The 20,744-nt window shown below is 39.9% G+C and overlaps 3 protein-coding genes across 5 annotated transcripts in view; 1 reads left to right on the top strand and 2 right to left on the bottom strand.

The window, feature by feature from the left end:
• Positions 1-8,482, bottom strand: part of fw (CUB and Sushi multiple domains furrowed) — a 16,040-nt gene extending 7,558 nt beyond the window's left edge. The window contains exons 1-3 of the mRNA XM_017897685.1: positions 8,228-8,482; positions 2,054-2,171; positions 1,599-1,657 (exon numbers count right to left, since the gene is read on the bottom strand). Of these exons, the coding sequence (XP_017753174.1) occupies positions 1,599-1,657; positions 2,054-2,171; positions 8,228-8,282 (232 nt within the window). The 5' untranslated portion in view covers positions 8,283-8,482. The remainder of the gene's footprint in view (positions 1-1,598; positions 1,658-2,053; positions 2,172-8,227) is intronic.
• A 3,084-nt stretch (positions 8,483-11,566) lies between these two features.
• Positions 11,567-14,560, top strand: LOC108545968 (uncharacterized). The gene is made up of 10 exons (XM_017897843.1): positions 11,567-11,797; positions 12,050-12,192; positions 12,258-12,479; positions 12,571-12,646; positions 12,718-12,896; positions 12,967-13,222; positions 13,331-13,561; positions 13,810-13,890; positions 13,956-14,053; positions 14,181-14,560. Exons 2-10 carry the CDS (start codon positions 12,091-12,093, stop codon positions 14,283-14,285), a joined length of 1,350 nt encoding a protein of 449 aa, XP_017753332.1. The 5' UTR covers positions 11,567-11,797; positions 12,050-12,090; the 3' UTR covers positions 14,286-14,560.
• Positions 14,561-14,630: 70 nt separating this feature from the next.
• LOC108545969 (twisted gastrulation protein homolog 1) lies at positions 14,631-20,130 on the bottom strand. 3 transcript variants are annotated; one of them, XM_017897847.1, is made up of 5 exons: positions 19,615-20,130; positions 17,601-17,769; positions 16,386-16,614; positions 16,102-16,308; positions 14,631-16,022 (listed from the first exon to the last, which is right to left on the bottom strand). In XM_017897847.1, the coding sequence occupies exons 3-5, from the start codon at positions 16,606-16,608 to the stop codon at positions 15,715-15,717; spliced, it is 738 nt and encodes a 245-aa protein (XP_017753336.1). In that variant the 5' UTR covers positions 16,609-16,614; positions 17,601-17,769; positions 19,615-20,130; the 3' UTR covers positions 14,631-15,714. The 3 variants fall into 3 exon arrangements, with proteins under 3 accessions (XP_017753336.1, XP_017753334.1, XP_017753335.1); XM_017897845.1 differs by lacking the exon at positions 19,615-20,130 and adding an exon at positions 18,390-18,775 and having other exon boundaries at positions 17,601-18,328; XM_017897846.1 differs by lacking the exon at positions 17,601-17,769.
• Positions 20,131-20,744: the final 614 nt, after the last annotated feature.

The raw sequence follows: 20,744 nt of genomic DNA, 5'->3' as shown, positions 1-20,744 counted from the left end.
TCAGTTTACTAACTCTGGTTATGTGCTCCGTATATATTTTAATAAATCAAATCGGCAGTGGAAAATTCATTAATTACTCAATATCTGTGAACAATTTATGAACTTTTATAATTCCATGATAAAGGCAGATCCTTTAAGAACTTTCCAATATATTTTTCGATATAGATTTGTCCCCAATTAATTAATTATTATTAATTGTCCTACGCAGTGTTTAAATTGTTGTCGAAGATGGTCGAAGACGCCATTGGTTTTTCATTAATTACTATCCTTTACGCAATTAATTTATGAAACTTTATGCACTCATTATAAAAACAATGTTCTTACGAATCTTCTCATATCACTTTTGTTCACATTTTGTTTCTAGTTTCGGTGAGTATTAAATATATTCACGGAAGATCGTGATGGCCGTCGTTACGAAATCATAGACGCCATAAAACAAAAATTAATAACTAACAATTTAGAGTTAAATTCTTTACGAATATTATATAAGAATGTAGCCTGAAGTTCCAGCTTTGCAATGAAATTATAAAAGTTCATAAATTAATTACAGAAATTGAGTAATTAATAATTTTTCACTGCCGGAGCCATTCTATCCTTTTCTATCCCTCTCTGTCCTTGTCTGTCACGTGACATGCTCTTCGACGACCTCCTCGCCTATTCTATATTCCTATTACTTTCTGAGCTTCGGGTCCAAAATCATAGATGGCGCAGGCAGTACAATTTTTCATTTTAATAGACGATAAAAATTTAACATTAATAAATCGTAATTAATAAATCAATTTGGCAGTAGAAAATGAATAAATTTCCAAGTTTTTGTAATTAATTCATGAACATTTGTGGTTGCACAGCAAAGCTGGAATTATAGGCAACATTCTTATAGGATGTTTAATTTAATAATTATTACTTACATGAGCGATAGGTTTTGTACTTCCTGTAGTAAATAAGATTGCTATGGAAAAGTATTTTTCTTGCATAATATTCTTATTATTTTGTAATAAATAAATATATACTACCATAAGAAAGCGTAATAAATAATTTTTTTTATTAAGAAATTTTATTTATAATTGTGTATTTACAATGTTTTCATAGTTGGAAAATGAATATAAAATAAAAAATAAATTGAAAAACTATGTACGGGAATCGAACCCCGGTCCTCCAGCATACCAACTCTCGGTTGTCGCCGTTACGCTACAACTTAACTTGTATGATTATGAAAATAAATGCATAATTAAGGTAGTGATAAAACTTTAATCGCAAATATCTCAAAAATTACTAATAAATTGAAAAACTATGTACGGGAATCGAACCCCGGTCCTCCAGCATACCAATTCTCGGTCGTCGCCGTTACGCTACAACTTAACTTGTATCATTATGAAAATAAATGCATAATTAAGGAAGTGATAAAACTTTAATCGCAAATATCTCAAAAATTACTACGTAGTTGCGACTATAATGATATATTTTCTAAAAGTGCAAGACGATATCTACAAACCTGCAAAGTTTCAACTAAATCGGTGACCCGAAGGACTCGCACTCTCTTTATAAGCGACGAGATTCGCGAGGACAGAGATAAATTTGATCGAGGAATGAATGCTTACCGCAAAATGGTAGATCCCCTTGCCATTTTCCTCGAGCGTTGCACGTTAAGCTGCCACTGCTGAGCAACAAGTAACAGTCGAATGAAGTAATGGAAATTCGCTACTTCGTGTAAACAGTGCAGGACAAGTGAACGGAACACGCGAGCAAATATCGTCAACCATACGGATTATAAGAAAACGGAGAAAGTCCGTAATAAGCGATGCTATCGACGGTTGTCGTTTTCTGCAAACGGTCGTTTCGCTCGGTTGAAACTCGAGCACATTCGCATGTGTCGCGAACGAAGCAAAAAACGCACGAAACCGATGTCATTCTGACGCTAGCTTCTTCTTCAACCTCGTTCCATTATGTTTCGCTTGTCATGCATTGTTTACTTTCCTCTAAAAAATGTGCGCAGTTAGACGAGCTCGGTGTTTAACATTCCGCAAAGCACGAATACTTTTAAAACGCTACTTACCCGAACAATTCGTATCCGGCGTCGCAAGTGTACGTCGCCAAAGTGCCTGTTGCTAAGGATTCGTCGGACAATGACACCTTGGCATTCATCGGTACAGCCGGATGCCCGCACTTCAATCCTGCATCAAAGAAAATTACATAGTTCGGTAACGTTGCAGCTTTTAAACGCGACCTTCCATCGGTAACAAATTAACCCATTTCTGCGATCCTCATACGGGTATTTCACGGCTGTGTTAAATATTTAGTAGAAAGTTCACAGCTCCGAACCGATAAAGCCACAGTTTTAATTTCAGCGCTGTTATTTACGGTCCACGGCGTAGTTTCCAAGAAAGATAGGAATTTAATGATCACTTCTCAAACGAAATTGCAATCTTTCCCCGCTTGCAAAGTACCGCCTCTGTATTAAAGAAGAAAACGTTCGAGAATTTTTGCCGATCAGAAACTTTCGTGCCTATTACGGTGAACTTTCTGTCAGACAGGATTAGCAGAGACACCGACCATAATCATGGTGGGATATTAAGCGTGTAATAAAATTAAAGAAATAGTTGGAATACAAATGGAAACCTCGAATATCTTCGGTTCAGATGTCGCGCGATTGTGAATAGAATTCCGATTACACGTCAATTAACGCGGTTTACTTTCCCATTTGACTTATCGTGATTTTCGTTACGTAAGGATATGCCTGTCGTCAACCCGGCAGGTGATGTCAAGGACTCAAATGTCATTCCGTGTAACGATCAAGTTTATATGGTACTCGTTCGTACTTTACTTTCAAAATAAATCAAACAATAGCTGCGACACCAGACACAGAGGAAACCTTGGTCAAAGTCCCACGCGTACGATTATTCGAATTCTATGTGTCGTGAAAATGCACGGAAGATTTTCTGTCGTTTACAAAAGTTGCAAATTAGTAGGTCGGGCATAAAACAGATATAATGCTATAAAATTATGGATGGCTCGAAATGCGGGGAACAAGTATCGACGAGACCGTATGCAGCCTGAGAAACGTTTTCTTGCAGTGAAAAGCCTAGCGGTTAGAAGTCGATCGAAATCGACGTGCATATACGAGTAAGTGCGCCTTATAATTTGCCGTAGAATACTCTCGTCGAGATAGAAACGGCAAAAGCTCGTTACGGCAACAAAAAGTTTCTATTCACCTCTATCTTTCGCGTTTCCTCCAGTTAGTTCTTTCGATCCATCTAGAGTGGAGTTAGGAAGAAAACGGTGTACGAATGTTTATCGTCACCTATCGCTTAATTTACTCTTGTCTGTATTTTATGCCGCCGTGACTTTAACTCGCACAGTCGATGAAAAATGCGTGGAACAGAAACTAGCCGGTTCTGCGGATATAAAAATGAAAATCCTTTAAAATTATGTCCCGCGGTCACATTTGACCGCAGATGCGCACCGCTGTACACAAATGCGAATGCATATTCATGACCGATAAGTCTGTTGGATCGTAACAACTGCGAGATGGAAATAGGCAAGGATGATAACGTAAACATCGCGAATAATCGCGTGTACAGGCGATACAATCGCAAAGTGATTAGAGGAGCGCAGTCGTGCGACTCACGGAATAAGTTTCCGGTGATATTTCAAGGCCGATCGTGAGAGATGGCCTTAGATTTTCGAGGCGAGGATCTTCGCGATCCTAATTTACAATTTCCTCGCCTTTGTGCCGTTAATTCTTTTCAATCGGCTGCCTGTGAGAATCCGTTAATTTGAATTTGAATTTGCGCGTACTCGATTGCGGAGTGAAAGCCAGCGTTGTCTCCTTTATTCGGTTCGAACTCTCGGGAAGGCGGTGTTTCTCATGAGACACCGAGTTACCGTTTCGTGCGAACGAGTTAATTAAAGCGAGTACAAACGCGTTCGCGCGTGCAACGGTCCGCGATTATTTCGATTCGAAACGCGTCTCTTTGGAGTGTGTTGAACCGCTTCTTCCGCTGCTCACTTTCTATGTAATTAAAGTCATTTCACCGTGATTCGAGCCTAAACTTCTCAATTAGTCGGCTAGAAACATTATTAACAATAAAGATCGAATTTCTAACACCATGATACGTGCCAATTTCTTTTGACCAGTGTTCTCTGCTTCCACTAGGCTGATCACGGTGCGTGAAGAAAACCGTTAATCTACGAGTCAAATTCAAATACATGAAAAAGCCGTTATATTTAAATACTCGAAAAAACCGTTAAATTCAAATGTTTGAAAAGAGTCGTTAAATTCAAAGATTCAAGAACCGTTAAATTTAATGCACAATTAGAAAGGAAATCTCACGACACGATGACGCTAACTAATATAATCACTTTTTCTACGATGCATTCCGGTATAATTCAGTAATGTCCCTGTTTTTTTTTTTCTTTTTCTTTCTCTTTTTTAATGTAACTGTGAATTAGTCGAATTCTGGGAAGGAGTCAAGCAGAATCCAGATCTCGAAGAGACGAAGAGGTCAAGAATTCCCAGTTAATTGTCTGCGTGAGTACGTGTAAGCACGTTGCTAGCTTTAGCCTGGTCTTTGGCATTCGTTGATCGCTTCATGGGTCTGGGTCACGCGGTTACAAAACTTTGAAGCCAAAATAACGGTACGACATGGAGTTACTTCGAATCGAGACTACTACCGGTGAAGCGTGTCACGGTACAGTTCTCGGTTTATCGCTATTTTCCTTTATCTCTATTTGGATGGATCGGAGATTCAACGAAAATACAGTTCAATGTATTCTCTATTAACGATGATCGCTCTTTTCCATTTTACGACCCCCGCCATACTTCCTTTCAAGTCCTCGATAAATCTGTTTTTGCAACATTTAACATTTCCAACGTCCTATTTGCCTTCTTTGCAGTTTCAAAAAATGAAACTACACCTTGGCAATCGTGTCTTATACCTTTGGTCTAGTATTAATTTCAAACTTTACTGCTACTTTCTCTCCTTATACATCGCTTTCCTATTTCATCATATTATTTGCTTTTTATGCTGCAATAAAAATAATATTATCGCCATTAGTTTTCTCGGAACACGAAGACCAACTTTATCTTTACTAATCTCGTGGATAAAAACGTATTTCTTTACTTACAAATGGCTGTCCGGTAGTATTAGACCACCACGAAGCAGAGAAAAGAAAATGACTCGTCTGACACGTATCTTTTGCAATAATTGCATCGATGACCATAGACCGTAAGAGAACACGAATAACAGATCATAACTGCATAGCACGAATGTATCCGTATAACGTTGCACGTACAAAAGCGATTGTCAGGAAATTGGAAAGTGGGCGTGCCTGTTTGCGATCTATCTAACGAAAAAAAAAGAGAGATCGATCGTCAAGGATAAAACCAACGTTATTGAAAGACCGATTTGGTACGAATTCTTTCAGCAAATTAATTTACCTTACATCCCAATTTTTCCTACCGATGATCGGTAATAGTTGCGATTTGCCGAATATAATTTATTTTCACAATCCAAACTCAACACGCACGAAATCGACAACGCAATCTTTTCTTCGATGCACTCACGATTTATGGCACGATCGAAAAAAAAGGCAAAAGCACGTAATCATAATGCTGGATATTACGTGTTATCGCGTTTACGTAAACGGGACATACCGAGAGCGAATTTTACAACTGCCTGGAGGGTAACAGTAGGGCATCGGGAAACCGGTTAACGTCGTTATTCGGTTCTACGAAGAAAGATCCACTGGAAGTAACAGACGATGAGAGCCAATCGCCACAGAATTCGTAACACTAAGAACTTCCAACTCGTGATCGATCGATATTGTCGCGAGAAAATATCGATTATTCGACTTATCGATGGAGAATGGTAGAAAGTTCTTTTTCGCGAGTTTCCTAACCTATTGTACAAAATATCGAAGCACGTGGCGCATGTGTCATCGAGATCGACGGTGACTTGCGACACCTTGCGTCGAGTCAGGAAATGGAAACTTCATTGTAGACAGTATACGTATACACTTTCCAACGGTTGCTTCGCTAACGTTTGCCCGGTTACGAATATGAAATAATTCAAAATTTCTAAACGCGACGCGACCTTACGAAGAATGTTCTAGAAACGTTAATGTCAGTGATTGTGTAATTGGTGTAGAGTGTAGGAATCTCGTTTCGCACACGCGACCACGACCAAAATATTCACGATCCGTCGTGCATGTTGATTACGCGACGGAGGAAGCGATTTATTGTCGCCTGAAATTTCACCTGTATCGGCCATCGAAGCATGCTGCCCCACCCAACGAGGTGCGTTTATCGTAGCGTAAGTTATCGCGAGTTTTGCGTGCTTTTCAGTCTAGCCGAACCGTCGAGAGCTAAATGTTACGACGGTCTCAGCTTAGCTCGATGGAAACGAGAGTCGTGCAAGTCCATGGCGTTCGACACGCTTCCTCTTTCGCGAGAATGAAAGAAAAGCGTTCACCTAGAATCTCGAGGACGCTTTTACTTCCCCACCTCGGCACGAGCTTCGACGTATTACATTAACCACTGGTTCACTCCTCTGCGAATCAACGTATTACCCTAGCCTTTTATCCCCAATGATTTCCACGAGTCTATGGAATTGGATCGGTCAGAGGCGTGCGAACTGGACTTGCTTATATCTACCATAACCTATACCAATCAATTTGCAAACCATTCTATTTATGAAGTAACTATGGGAAAGGTAACCTCAAGAAGTTCAATATAGTCTCTGTAGCATGTTTTGTCTTAATTGCAGATTTTTAAGGCATAAAGGAATTTTAAATCGGAAAATGTTTCGATAAGGAAATACGTAAATACAGAGCGAAGAAAATATCCTTAAGGTGTGTCAAAGTCAGCGCTAAAATAATCATCGTTGTCGAAGGTGCTACATTCAAGCTGTAATTATGCTTCCATCAAAGACACGTCCTTCCTACGCGTTTTTGCTAGTGCAAATGAAAGTTCAGGTGAGCGTTACCCGCGACGAAAAGGTCTGTGGTTTACGTGTCGATGACGTAAAACGCACCGCTCTACATTTAGTAAATTATTATTAATGCGTCACATCTAATTCGTTTGACTATAATTTAGGATCGAAAGTGTCTGGAACGTCTGACGCCGAGTAAAAAAAGACTAACCCTATCAAGGAAGTGATCGTTGTTGGTGCACGTGTTCCTAATAAAGCTAATGGTGCACCATAGGTCGTCTGTTAAAAATCGACATGCAAGGCGAAATTATAGGATCGTTAACATAAGCACGTCAGAGGTATAACGTCTACCAAGATATTTCATGTAGGTCAGCTAGGAGAATAAGAGTTACAAAAGGCAAAACTCGCTTCGATTGACTGCGTCCACAGCGAGTCCTGTTTCCTACGTTGCGCGACTAGTTTTATTTAAATTAAAGCTGAACGAATAAAATGAAAGACCAGTCGTGGAGAGTAGAAAATTGAAATATGAAACGATCGAAATTCGTACAGGATACGACAGACAGGAAAACCGAATGCAAATTCACCCCACTTCCGGGTAGCTTATCCGATGAATGTTTTTAAATGGTCCGTTGATTTTGCGAATGGTAGTTGCTCTTGGGACGAAGAGTTTCAAGGTGGGACCAACGCATACTATTTTTATCAATAATAATCCTTGGTCAAAAATAACCGTCATAACACGTGACTTCTCTTTTCTTGGAAAAGATGAAAAATCTGAATGGAATTCACAAGGATTCGAGAAAACAAAACACAAAGCGACAGGAACCTGTGCGTTTTATTTGAAGCGGATACACCGGGTGACCTCGAGACACCAGAAAATCCGCGTGGACGAGAATCGAGGTGGGCGGTACCTGTTTTGTACGCTTGTATTCCTTTCCTTAGTGCCAGGGACAAAACCTCGAGAACGAATAGAAATTATAAATGATATTTGTATAAGCGGCACTGGATTTCAAATTTCGTGCTGATTGCTCCTCTCCTTTCATTCACGGTATTGACGCCGTGGTACAAGGAGCGCTAAGATGTATCGCGTTACGCTGTTGTAAAATATATCGCATTGTTCTACTATAAGACGTATCTTTTCCTAGTCAAAGCAAAATCAACATCATTTCAAAGTAACGTTTCGCTTTGAATTCAAAATCCTCAGTCAAAATAAAGAATAATCTTTAGCAGATGGAGCTACTATTAGACCGTTGATTATTCGAGTTGTTAATTTGTTGAAAATATGGCTTAAAAATACATGCCTTCTGCGCCCACGACGAGGATTCCCAAAAGGGATAGGAGAATCTCTCGTCCCATCCTCGATATATCGTTTTCTGTTGGTGGTCGAAAGGCGGGATCACATCGAAAGTACACTAACTTTGGTCGCGATCATCCACAAGAGCGCGTATCCGCTACCAGAGAACACTTTATCGTGCACCACGGAAACTTTCACAAGAAGTTTCTTTGTTCGATGCGTGGCACCGATGAAAACTTGTTTCGACAACAAAATATTTTTGTTCCTGAAGTCGAAAACTAAACTAAAGTATTACTAACGAATTCGCGACGAAGTATGAGTCAAAGGTGATTCAGAAGGGTCTTCTTGTTTCACCGTTCAGCGAGCAAGTTTTTAGTCACCGTATGCGATCGACAGATCAAATGATCGTCCTTTCATGGTTTCGTTAACTTCATTTGACCGTTACTCGCACTATGCGGAATTAATCGTCGTAATCCATATTCTATCGTGATATTGCTTCCGATTCTTCATGATTTTTGGCATCAATGTCGTTTCTTCAGTTGCCCATACGGGGCGGGAAAACGTCCCTCCAACGATTGCGTTAAAGCAGTATGACTTGTAAATCACTGCGGCTTAGGTTCATTCGCGGCTAATTTAGTTCACCTTTTGCCGAAGACGTTAAACGCGACTTTCGGACGGCATTTTCGCTGACCGTTTGGTCGAGTGTCGACCGAGTATGACGATCCGTTCCCTTCACTAGCCGTCCGTCGAGTGCCAGAGGCCTCGAGTCTCTTGTACTCCTTCGACATTATGAAAGTACGGTGTACCGTGCTGCATGTACCGTGCATCCAACTGGCTATTATGAGGGAGCCTATGTTCGACTACGTTCTTCTCAACTTTTCGCCATGCAATCGATAACAAGAATAACTTAGACCACCGCTGTTTTCCTGTCATTGCTCTTCTCGCATGGTGTACAGTTAAACGCTATTCAAAGTTGGAACTCTATATCTTACATAAATAGTTCTTTTCATGCTTATCTTTGGTACTTTATCTCTAACGACTAGTTACTATGCTTGTGTCTTTCATCGTTATTTTTATTACACAAGTATGCAATGAATTACAGTGGTCAAATTTAAATTCCATATTCGCATACAATTTCTCAGTCATTCCCGTGTTGCATTCTCTGTTTTATGAAAGTGAATTATTCGACGAGTGATCATATTACGCGATCTCCAGCAAAAATTGCATTGTCCCTGTCCCGACTCAACTGTCCGGTGTTGTCTATGTTTTAAGATGGAGAAGATTACCAGCTTGCCTGCGAATGCTACGCATTTTTAATAAACTATGTACTTGTACATATTCATACCCGTAACATTCCCAAGGTAAAACAACCAGGGCACGATCAGGCAGCTACAACAACTTTTACTTGCACACGATTACAGAAGTTGTACATTAATGGAATAGTTCCACAGGAGTAACGATTGATTTAAAAGTAATTGCTTCCTTGTGCGTAGCTAACGCGTATGCAATCGACACGTTGTAATCGTATTGTGATGGGCGAAATTGATATTAAATTGCAAAGCAACATTTTCTTATATCATTTCGATAAAATTGCATAACTAAAACCGATTGTATTGTATGCACATATGATTATTTGAATTATAAGCAGGAATAATTTTACGTTAACTGCCTACATTCTAATACATAATTCGTTCGGGATCAGTAACTATGAAATGGGTCCGGAACTCGTTACAAATCGTTGCTTTCCATCCTTATTTTTGTCCATTGTACCTAAAAAAATAAATACCAATGATTCGTTTCCTTTCTATTAATTAATTACTGCCTAAATTATTGCATTGTTATATAAAGACTTACAAGTATTATGATCAACTGTTATTTTCCCCTTTTCCTACTTTTCTCCTTTTAATTTCTACACGGTAATTGCCCATGAAACGTTACTATAGAATGAGGAACCAAAAATAACATAACACAGTTTAGAGTATATCCAATTTAAGAACAGTCATTTGTCTGTAATGAATGTTTCTTTTAAAAGTAAGGAAACAAAAGATTTACGAGTCCGAAACAATGTATTCTTGGACAAACGTTTATATGGACTACATTGTTTCCAGGTTCTTTAATTATCGCAGTAGTCGTTCCCATACATTAAGAAACACCCCATTGTGAAGATAGGGACACCGCAAAAGGGTATTCAAGCATCAGGGTGATAGTAAGGAAAAAAGGATTGAAAAACACTGCTATAAGGTTACACCGACTTTACCGTTAAGCCCCTCCCTTCTATCCTTCTTACCACATCACTCTCCCCACCTAAGCCATAATGTCCCTCGCGCGCGATCGCGTTTCTACTCCGAGCGGCTTCTCTCCTTTCAACCTTTCTCACCTCTTTCTTTCCTTCTTTCACCTTCCTTCCAACCCATTGCTCTATCCTTCTCTTTTTTTATCAACGCTGTACGTCACCATGCGCTCGGGCCCCTTTCACCTCGCCAAGCCTCGTGTCTTCTCTCGATTTCTCAAATAAACGTAAGACATAATAATTCGATTGACCACTAGGATGATGGTCAATCGACTTTACAAAAATTTGTGTGAACCTAATCCATATGATTAAATTCTTAAGTACAATGCTTGCCGGTGCTTCGACTTTTCTTATAAAAGAGACGTTTTTGCGAGGAAACACATATATTTAATTCATGTGATTAATCAAGATGCTGTAAACCTTGTTTCATTCTTTTACTTGTGTTTTGATAATTTGCTTAATTGGTTTTCATTATGAAAAAAAAATCGACGATAAATGGATTTCTCGTATCGTGTAAAGTTCGTTTTCTTCCCATAATGTACTTTCAAAATTTTTAAATTAACAGTAACAGAGTAAAAACATATATAGAAAGTGTATTAAAAGCAAGCTACTGTCTATTCAGACCCAGTTGAACCAAGTTTGGTCTAGAACAGTGGTGCCCAAAAATTTTTTCAGTTAATGTCGTAATTGATTATAATAGAATCTCCTTTGTATCGTTGCCAATGATAATTTTTATTTTGTGTTCATAATTATCGATTACTGTTTAAATATTACTATATTCTCTCAAATATTTTATAATAATGGTACATAAATTCTACATTTTATTTGCAATTCTTCTTATATTCAAAGAACTCTGTAAGTATATTACCTTTTGTGTAAACACACAACGTAAAGAAATAATAGAAAGGATAACAAGAATCATAAAATACTATTAAAAATATAATTTAAACTTTCCCTTAGAAAATTTGAAACATAGGTTGCGCGTCACTGAATTCAGTAGGTTTAAAGAGGTTGTTCGACTCTTCGTACAGAACGAGTACAAATGGCGGCATCTGGTCAAGACATTTCGTATTAAACGTCTTGTTGTAAAATACAACTACAGATGAAAGTAATCGTATGCACGGGATTCATTTCGGTTTTTACATTGTTAAATTTGAGTGCTGAAGTATGCACGAGCGAGCCGCAATGGTGCCGGTAATTGTGCTTCAATACCAACGCCAAGTCTGTGATTTCTATTTCTTCTACTAATCTACTATTGAGAATACACCGTATGACAAAAAAAATCATGTAAGCGATCGATTTATGAAACTTTCAGTTAGAAACTTGTTATTTTTAATTCTCAAAATTTTATTTATTAGTACAACATTCGTATTTGAAAACATTATTTTTTGTTGTATTTATTATTACTCTGCTTTATTTTCTGTTAATTAATTACTCTATTTCGGATACCCTTTATGATTCAGATATTAGTTTTAGTATTTAGGTAACCTTCTGTAACAGAAGTAAAGCCACAGATTTTATATTTTGTTAAACCAATAGGTGACTAAACTTGTTATAAAATCCAAGATTTAAGTGTAAGTATGGCAGAAGGCGGAACAGAACCAAAGCCCAATGACAATCAAGTATCTAAACTTCAATTGGAGGTGAACGAGTGTCTTGGTAATTGGCTAGTGTACTTACAGGTTTGTGTATTTGCTATGGTATTTATGTCAAAGTATGCAAAAGCAAATTACTTCTTTTAATACAGACGCTCAATGGCTTATGCACAGCGGGTACAAAGTTGGCTCAATCATTACAAACACTTTTATCTGCTCATGATACATTAGCACAATGCCGATTAACAGGGCAATGTCTTGCTGGTTGGGAAGAGCTTACAAGAGCAACATATATAACCAGCAATACTGTAAAGAATCATATTATCTCTGCATTAAGGGATCATGAGACACGAGAAAATGAAGGAGATAAGCATGTATATAATTACTTTGAACTAAATTATAGACTTAGGGACATAGCGTTTGGCCATTTTTTATATTAAATGCATATATTACATGGACTTTCAGGATATACTTAGAGATAATCTGTTGACATTCATAAATCTACAGTATCAGTTCTGTGTTGCCTGTTGGGAATGTCTAGGTGAGAATTAAAATTAATTTTAATTCAATGTTATTTTTTCTTGATTACAATTTATGAAATGATTCTCTTAGGTGGAATGGCAGAATGTTCCTGTTCTCAAAGTGGGGCAGCTGAATGTGACATTGCCTCTCTTCAACAATGTTTCGAAAGACTGTATAGTTCACCACCATTAGTATCTTCATCGACAACACAACAACCTGTACAAAATTGTCATAGATCACCCCTACCATATCCATTATTTTCTCTGCAGGTAATTCTACATCTTCTGTAAAAATTTTTTTTTTATATTTTACAGTCTTATCGCAATTTTCTTATAAAAGGTTCAGAGAAGATGGTCTGAAACCGCAGCAGCGGAAATGTCGGGTGAAGTATCAGAGAATACAATGAGAAGGTGGTCTATGCCATGGGATTGTAGAAATATCACAGACTGGCCGCGGCAAGATGTTAGATCACGATTGAGGGTTCCTCATCAAGATAGAAGTAGGTCTACTACACCAGACACAATTTGGAAAACATCTGCCATGGCTAGTCAAGATGGTTTGCAAGAAGCGATTCAACTGTTATCTTGTAAACCAGGTGCGTCTAAGAAAAAGTGCAAACGTTATTTATTAAAATTATTTATTATAATAACGATTGCTATATATCAAACTTATTACATATCAAATTGTTTTATTATCTGCATAGGAGTTAGACCTCTAAATCAGTTGTCTGCCTATACGAATCAACATATCCCGGGTGTTACATTAACAACGTGCAATTTTGAGTCAAATTATGACTCGACTGCTTGGCCAGGATCTCGCAAAGTAGGCACTTCAAGGTGTTGGCCGCAAGATTCTCATTCAAGCGATCATTCTGATCAATCAGGACAACGCGAAAGCGATCAGAGTGCACATAGTGGAGAACACAGAGATTCGGGTACAGTTTAATATATAGGGTAGACCAATAACTTTGACTGTCTTGAATATCTTTGTTATTTTTTAAGATATGGAGAACCTTTTCATATGGAACTTGTGTGGTATAAAGGGGCTCTATAATTGTTCGTAGTCTCCATATCTTATACAATAGCACAGATATTCAAGGTGATCAGAGTTATTGGCCCACCTTGTATATTAAAATATATTCGTTCACTATTATTGCAATAAGTTATTTATTACACTGCGTAGAACAAAGTGGAACTAGTGGTAGTCACGGGGACAGCAAAGATAGCATTCATTCGCATAGTGATCATAGAGAAGTCGAACTTGGTGAGTATACAAATTAAACATAATGAACAAAGTCAATCACATGTAACGTTTGACTTTCTCATTAGGTACTGTAGATGTATTACCGTCGCGTAAAAGCAGTTCTTCGACAGATTCTTGCATATCAGCCCATAGTCGTTCAGGTTCCGAGAGCGCTGGTGGTGGGGTAATGCATAATTATAGTTTAAAATAATTAGTGTTATTATTATTATTCGCGGTTTTTATATATTAACTTCAATTTATGAATGATTATCGTGTATTTATATTACATTTATTAACATTAATAATTTCAGGAATGCGCGAGATCTCAATTGTATTCAATGTGGAGCGGCAGCGATTTGCCTTTCATTAAATTGCCAGAAAGCAATGAAACGCAAGACGAACATCCGCCCGTATAAATACATGGTGTCGGCAAACAAATTTTATGTTTTTTTTTTCGAATGTTGTCATCGTTCATTAATAACGGCGATCAAAATCGTTCGTTTTATTATATTTATAAACGTGCGTTTACAACGCCACGTTAATAGTGCGTATATGAATTAATATAAGTGATCGTTAAAAACACGCGTAAAACGCGATTATTGATGTTCAATATAACAAGGTAGAGTTGAATGAGTGTGTTTATACAATATATTTCGCGATAAATCGGTACATAATCGTTCAAAGAATGGAATATACTTCAAAATAGAGTTATTTATGAAAAATGATTGTAAGATTTTTGATTGTCTGCGCTAGTTTATCGATGGGTGATTATTTGATATTGGCTCCGCTTCCTCTCTCTAGTCTATTAATAATTTTCAGGGGAAAAGTGCTCATTGATATTTTTCTGATGGAATTTTGTTCCCGAGTTCCACTCTTAGTTCAATAATGATAAAGCTTTAATGGAATTTGCAATTTTCAGTATCAATATTATGCTAATGTTGTTATTTATATTACATATAACCGCATGAATTGAAAATTAAAAACCTGAACATTTTCCTACTCGATCCTGCATATTGTCTTAATATTATGCATTGGCATAACCAAGTGCAGTATTAAACCATATCATATAAATTACACTTCTTCCGACTTGATTATTCACGTGTGCACATTATCAATCGTACAAATTGTCCGTGTTCCTCTAAAGCGCGTACTTGTATCATTTCGTTTATATCGTGCAATTGAAAGAGTTCTTATTCTCGTAATATTCGTCCAATCAGGTAAAAGAGTAAACATCAGAGAAACACGGACAATGGTATTTATCTGAACAATATAACCGACGCGTCATGATTACGTCAATTCATTATGAATGAGTTGATACATGTACAAGTTGATTCATATGGCACAAAAAAATAAAACATTTAACACCACAGGGCTGCTTACATACATATTTAACACTTGATAACGAGCAATGACTTCAACGTGCTATGCCATTGAAGTGACACTATAAACCAGTTAGTTCAAACCGTCATTAAATTTAGCTGTCATTTGTGCGTTTACTTAGTTAAACCGAAACGCGATAGCATTAAATGAGTTGACAGTCAATAGCTTTCAGCCTTAATGACCGTAATGATTTATATTACATTTCCTACCGACCGAATCCCTTTTGAAGGGAACCAAGTTCATCACTCGTATATTTTTAAAAGGTCATTCCGGAAGCCACATAGTTTCTGCACACGAATATGGTCAAATCGATAAATATCACGAACAAGTACAAACGACGTCACTATTTGCAATTCAATTCCTGATGGTCAAGTATCGTCACCGGGATTGCACTCACCCTTGACACAACTTTAATACAATCCACTCGAAGAAACGTACATGAAGTCGGAAAGGAAGCCGATGACGTTAATCGATCTCGACTTCCGCCAAATCGTCTTCGTCTTGACCATAATCGTCATATTGATCCTTCAAATCGTCCTCTTCTTTGTCCAGCGGACAGTGTATACATCTCGATTCGTTGATCCCATAATTGATACAGGTGTCTCCTATACATTCGCAACAACCGTCGTGGAACCATCTATAACTGGTAGCACCCATACTTTGACAAGACGCCTGACACTTGTTCCAGGAGTTACACTGAGCTATAAACGCAACGGTGCAATTGACCGTCATTACGTTTGGTTTCAACGGATGCACCTCTTCGTCGGCAGTTTCTGGAAAAGCATCAAGTTTCATCGAAAAGGAGAACATCGTTAGAAGATAGATAGATTCGAGATAATATATAATACATACGCATATGGTATTTCATTTCTTTTTCGTGCTTTGGTGTAAACAGAGACATATCAAAATCCACCGGAAACGTGAACGTGAGCCAGCGTTTGTGCGGATCCGGTTCTGCGGTCAGCGCTTGGAACAGACCTGGCACCGGTTCCGTAAAGTCCTCCACATGAGACTTCTTGCTCAACGGATTGTCCGTGATGTTTGGTTTCGGGCATAGATCTATAGGAAGAGAGAGAGAGATGCGGTTTCAGCTTGGAAACATCGGCGAACCGTAGAAAATAGGAGTGGCTACTTACCGACGCACGAACAGCATTCGTCGTAAAGATAACTAAGACAGGAGAAGCATTCCTTGCAACAGGTACAGGTAACGAGATCGCACTTGCAGCTTTGCGTGAGCATACACTTGCTCACGACGCTGGCACAGATCGCTTCGTTACAGGCTTCGGAGTATTTGGTAATTGCCACCAGGAGTAAGATTGCAATGATAGCGACGAGTACCGTTCTGCTCCAACTCGTCATCGTGTTCTGAGGAAATACGCGTCAACGTTACATTAATATCGCACTGGTCCAACTGGTTTCAGCGATAAACGAAACTCTTTCTTTACGCTCGACAAATCTTTGCGCCGATCGTGCAGAATAAAACATACGCCGAGGTCAGACTTATAAGATAATTATATAATTATACAGCGATAGGAACAGGGGTATCGAGTCTAGGTTTTCTGGCAGGAGGTTATCGAAAGCAATTAAAACAGCGATGTAACATCGCAAAGGAGCAAGAACACACGCGTCCGCTATCGAGTATACGGTAGACCGTGAATCGCGTACTGGATGGTTTGGTGGGGATTCGGTCCTACGTTTCGCTCAGCGGACTTCTTTTCAGCAACGCATAGTACGTTGATTACGACCATGAAGCTCGATTAAGGTTATTAAGAATATTCATGAACGTGAGTCAGGATGTCATTAAGAGGGGATCGTGTGCCGAAAGAACGAATTTTTAATCTCGCGCGTTTTCCAAACCCGCCACTTCTCTGTAGAACGGTCCTCGTCATCTTCTGAGAATACCCGTCGATCGACTGTACCTTCGAGTTCTATCTGTACGTTGCCAGGTTTCACACAGTTCACTGATCGGTGCAGTTACAGTTAAAAGCGTGGTGGAAAAAGTATGTGACAAAACGGAAGACTCGCGTTCAAAATGGGGATCTACGAGGTGGTCGTGACTAAGACACGATCGTGAAGATGCAATGCCCGATAATTCGATGCGGAATGATTGCACGCGTAATAATTATAGCTTTCGAACATGTCAATTAAATTGCTATTTATATCGCGCATAATCACGTCCTACGATATTTCAAGTGAATTATTATTGGAAAGGAATTCCATTCCAACAACCTGTTACATCTCGTGTCGAACGGGAAAAAATTACGTTTAATTCGAGCATTAGCACGCTACTGGTATCGCGATTTACACGTTTGCAGTTTAAACACTTCGTTGTAACATTTTTCTTTACGTACACGTTTGATTACGATTTCAGCATCATCCAGGGAGGAAGGACACGTACAGGAAAAACAATTCTTCGCTAACGATCGTCTTGGTGAAACGAACTTTAATCGACTAACAGGATCGACGTGGAAGCTTCGTTTTTCAAGTAGGATCCCCACTTTGATGTTGGAAAGGTAGCAGCTGTAAATGAATACCGAAAGGATCGGTTTTACGACGACTTCCTCCAGGTAATTGTTGCCCGTTCCCCTTCACGATCGTGTAACCCCGCACCACCTCCGACAAGCGCCACTTCATTAAATCTCTACTTTCCGCTTGGTCGAACCACTGAATGAACCATGGCCAAGGATTCTAGAGTCTCGCAACAGGTGGATGTAGACGGATCTTTCGAAAAATTCCACGACGAGCAGCTATTTTCTAGAACACGTATCTTCTCTGGATGGTAATAGCTTGGCTCAACAGAACGCGCACGATAATTACACACTGTGCGTAAATATTTTGCATTTTCGAAATTTGGAAAAGCTTATCGTAATGGAAAGTTGGGCTAACCGACGAGCACCGTGGACCACGGTTAACTCGCGAAGAAACGATGCTTTGTTACCTGGCCGAGAATGCGATTAAGAAGTTGGACCGAACTGCTCGGAGGAAGAGGATCTAAGAGTTAACGAGCTGGTTAGAAAGAAGACATCGAGATGCAAGAACGTGAGTAGCGTTTGACGATCTTTCGCGTAGGAACTTGGTCCTGGAAAAGAAAGCGTTCGTTCAAAAGATGCGTTTGCTCGATCGCAAATATACCGACGAACCGTGGAGAAACGACTGCAATTTTTATTCGTCGAAGTGGCTAATTGAAATGCCGCGGATGTCCTATGCAACGAAGGAATCACGATGGAGGCACCGCGCGCATCGCGACTAGAGACTGAACGGTTTTAGAAAAATTCCAACTGTATTGAAATGTAAACGTTCGTCATCCAGGGACAGACGTGCTTACAGCCTCGCCTTGTTCTGGCCGGAGGCAATGGAATAACTTCAATAACAAACGGCAATCGCCTTCGTGGAAGGTATCGTGGCATCTACCTACGTTCGCATCGCCATTCGAATTTCTATTTATTCCTATCTAGCCTCGTATCCTTTTCCATGCTGAAAAATGTTACACGAGAACCGTCGCGTATGTCGCAGCAAAAATCTTCCTTTCCTTTCCTTCTTCTTTCGTTATTCGTCTCTTTCTTTATGCAGTTCTTTGACTTGTCTGCTGTTGTCGCTGCCGCGAAAACGCGTGTCCAATAAGAAGCGACGAACGGCATACGGATGCGTCAACAATTGATTCAAACTGCGCGAGTATTTCTAGAAAGGAATGCACTTTTTTGTATTCTCCAAGTACGATGTATCGAAAGTACTTCCGTTGAAAACGCGACGAGTAGAACATTTTCGTGGCTGACGGTACAATTTCCAACGGAGCGAGTAACGATTTGAGAAGATTTCGTCGCTGCTTTTTCGAAAAGATTTCGTCTTTGCTTGTTCGAGATCGTTGCGTTCGCGGATAAAACGTTCGGTTGGTTCAACTGGAAGAGAAGTGGCATCTGCCCGTTGCAGAGACTGGTTCGTTTGTATCCGCGATTTTAACCTGTCGCCTCTTCCTCGTTCTAAGAAGCAATAGAAAAGGGGGACTCGATCGATCGTGAAATGGCCGACTATAAAATGCGTACACGCGGCCAAGATAAACGTTTCGCAAGAATCCGATATCGCGTGGCAACGAAAGATACCAGAATTGGACATACTCGTTGGATGAAACGTCTCGCTAATTTTATAGAATGCCGCGAACGCAGCGAGATCGACTCGACAACGTTTGCCAGATGATAGATGGGTCGAAAGAAGAATTCGAATCGCAGTTACTGCGACTAGATCTATGGCGCCAAGCTTTTACGACCGCTATGGGACAACGGAGGCGCGATTACGGTCGAGCTTTAGCTCCGATTTCCGATTTTCCCGCAGATCATCCGTAGAAACTTAAATTCGCCGGTACGTCTTTACCTGACAGTCCTGAAACGTATTCCAACGAGTGAGCGGTGGGTAGAGCGGTAACCTATGCACGGGTAACTATTTTAAGCACGCGCAACCGGTTCGCGTTGCGACTGGTACGAAACATGTTCTCTCCGTCAAGCGTATCCTTCTTAACGTAGAGTCAAAGTATTTTTCTTGGCTAAAACGGAGAACGTTCGGGTTTCTCGTAGACCAGGATAGCTCTGATACGATAGTCGCGGAGAACGATACGATCGATCGATCTTATCCGTTCGAACGATCCACTCTTGCTCGCACTAGCTGACACTTTCTCTAAGCACGATGTTCGTTCGTGGTTGCTCGTATTCGCGCGCGGTCCGACCGGTTTGTAAAATTCCGATCTCGGAATCGATGCGTCGTCGCAAGACTCGAGGCAGCGCAGCACACACTGGCGAACCACACGATTCGACCGAACCGAAGGAAGGTGGAGAAGAAAAAATATCCTGAAAATCAAGACGGACGGATCTATGACTGGTGCGACGAATCGAAGAGCGACTCTCATTGGACTGAATTAAGGAAGGACTAAAGAGGTGTAGGAGGAGGAGGAGGAAAAGGAGGTGTTGGCGATGGTAGCCAAGCGAGTTGGTAGTGGTGGTGGTGCTGCAGCCGCTGCCGTTGTTACCGTAAGTCGTTGCCGAACACGCTGGTGGTGGTGGTTGCTGATAGCGATGGTGGTGGAAAAGGAGAAGAGAGCGAGTCCGCTCCCGCAGTCTGTTAGACTCCGAACTACCAACCGACTGAGACTGGTTTTCAATTTTTTCCCGACTTTTTGTTTTACCTGTTCCACTGCTTCTCCACCTTTCCCTCCCTCTCTTTTCTTCCTCTTTTCCTCGCTTTTGTTCCTCGCTCGCTTCTCCTTCTTCTCTCGTTACTCCTTTCAACCTTTCCTCTACCTCTTCTTCCTCCTCTCGCCTCTTCTTTCTTACTCCCGTCTCCTTTCTTCACCTACCGATCATCCCTTACCGCGAAAGTCATGCTCGAATCCAGAGGTGGAAAGCACGGCCGTTCATCTGTCACTGTCCGATAGTTATCTGCAGACCTGGAACTATATATCGCAGGTATCTCGGGGAGAAGAGCGCCCGCGCGTGGGGAACCTCGACGGA

Source organism: Eufriesea mexicana, unplaced genomic scaffold (assembly GCF_001483705.2).
Source record: "Eufriesea mexicana isolate 0111107269 unplaced genomic scaffold, ASM148370v2 scaffold572, whole genome shotgun sequence".
Lineage (NCBI taxonomy): Eukaryota > Metazoa > Arthropoda > Insecta > Hymenoptera > Apidae > Eufriesea > Eufriesea mexicana.
This window is presented reverse-complemented; position numbering and strand designations above follow the sequence as displayed.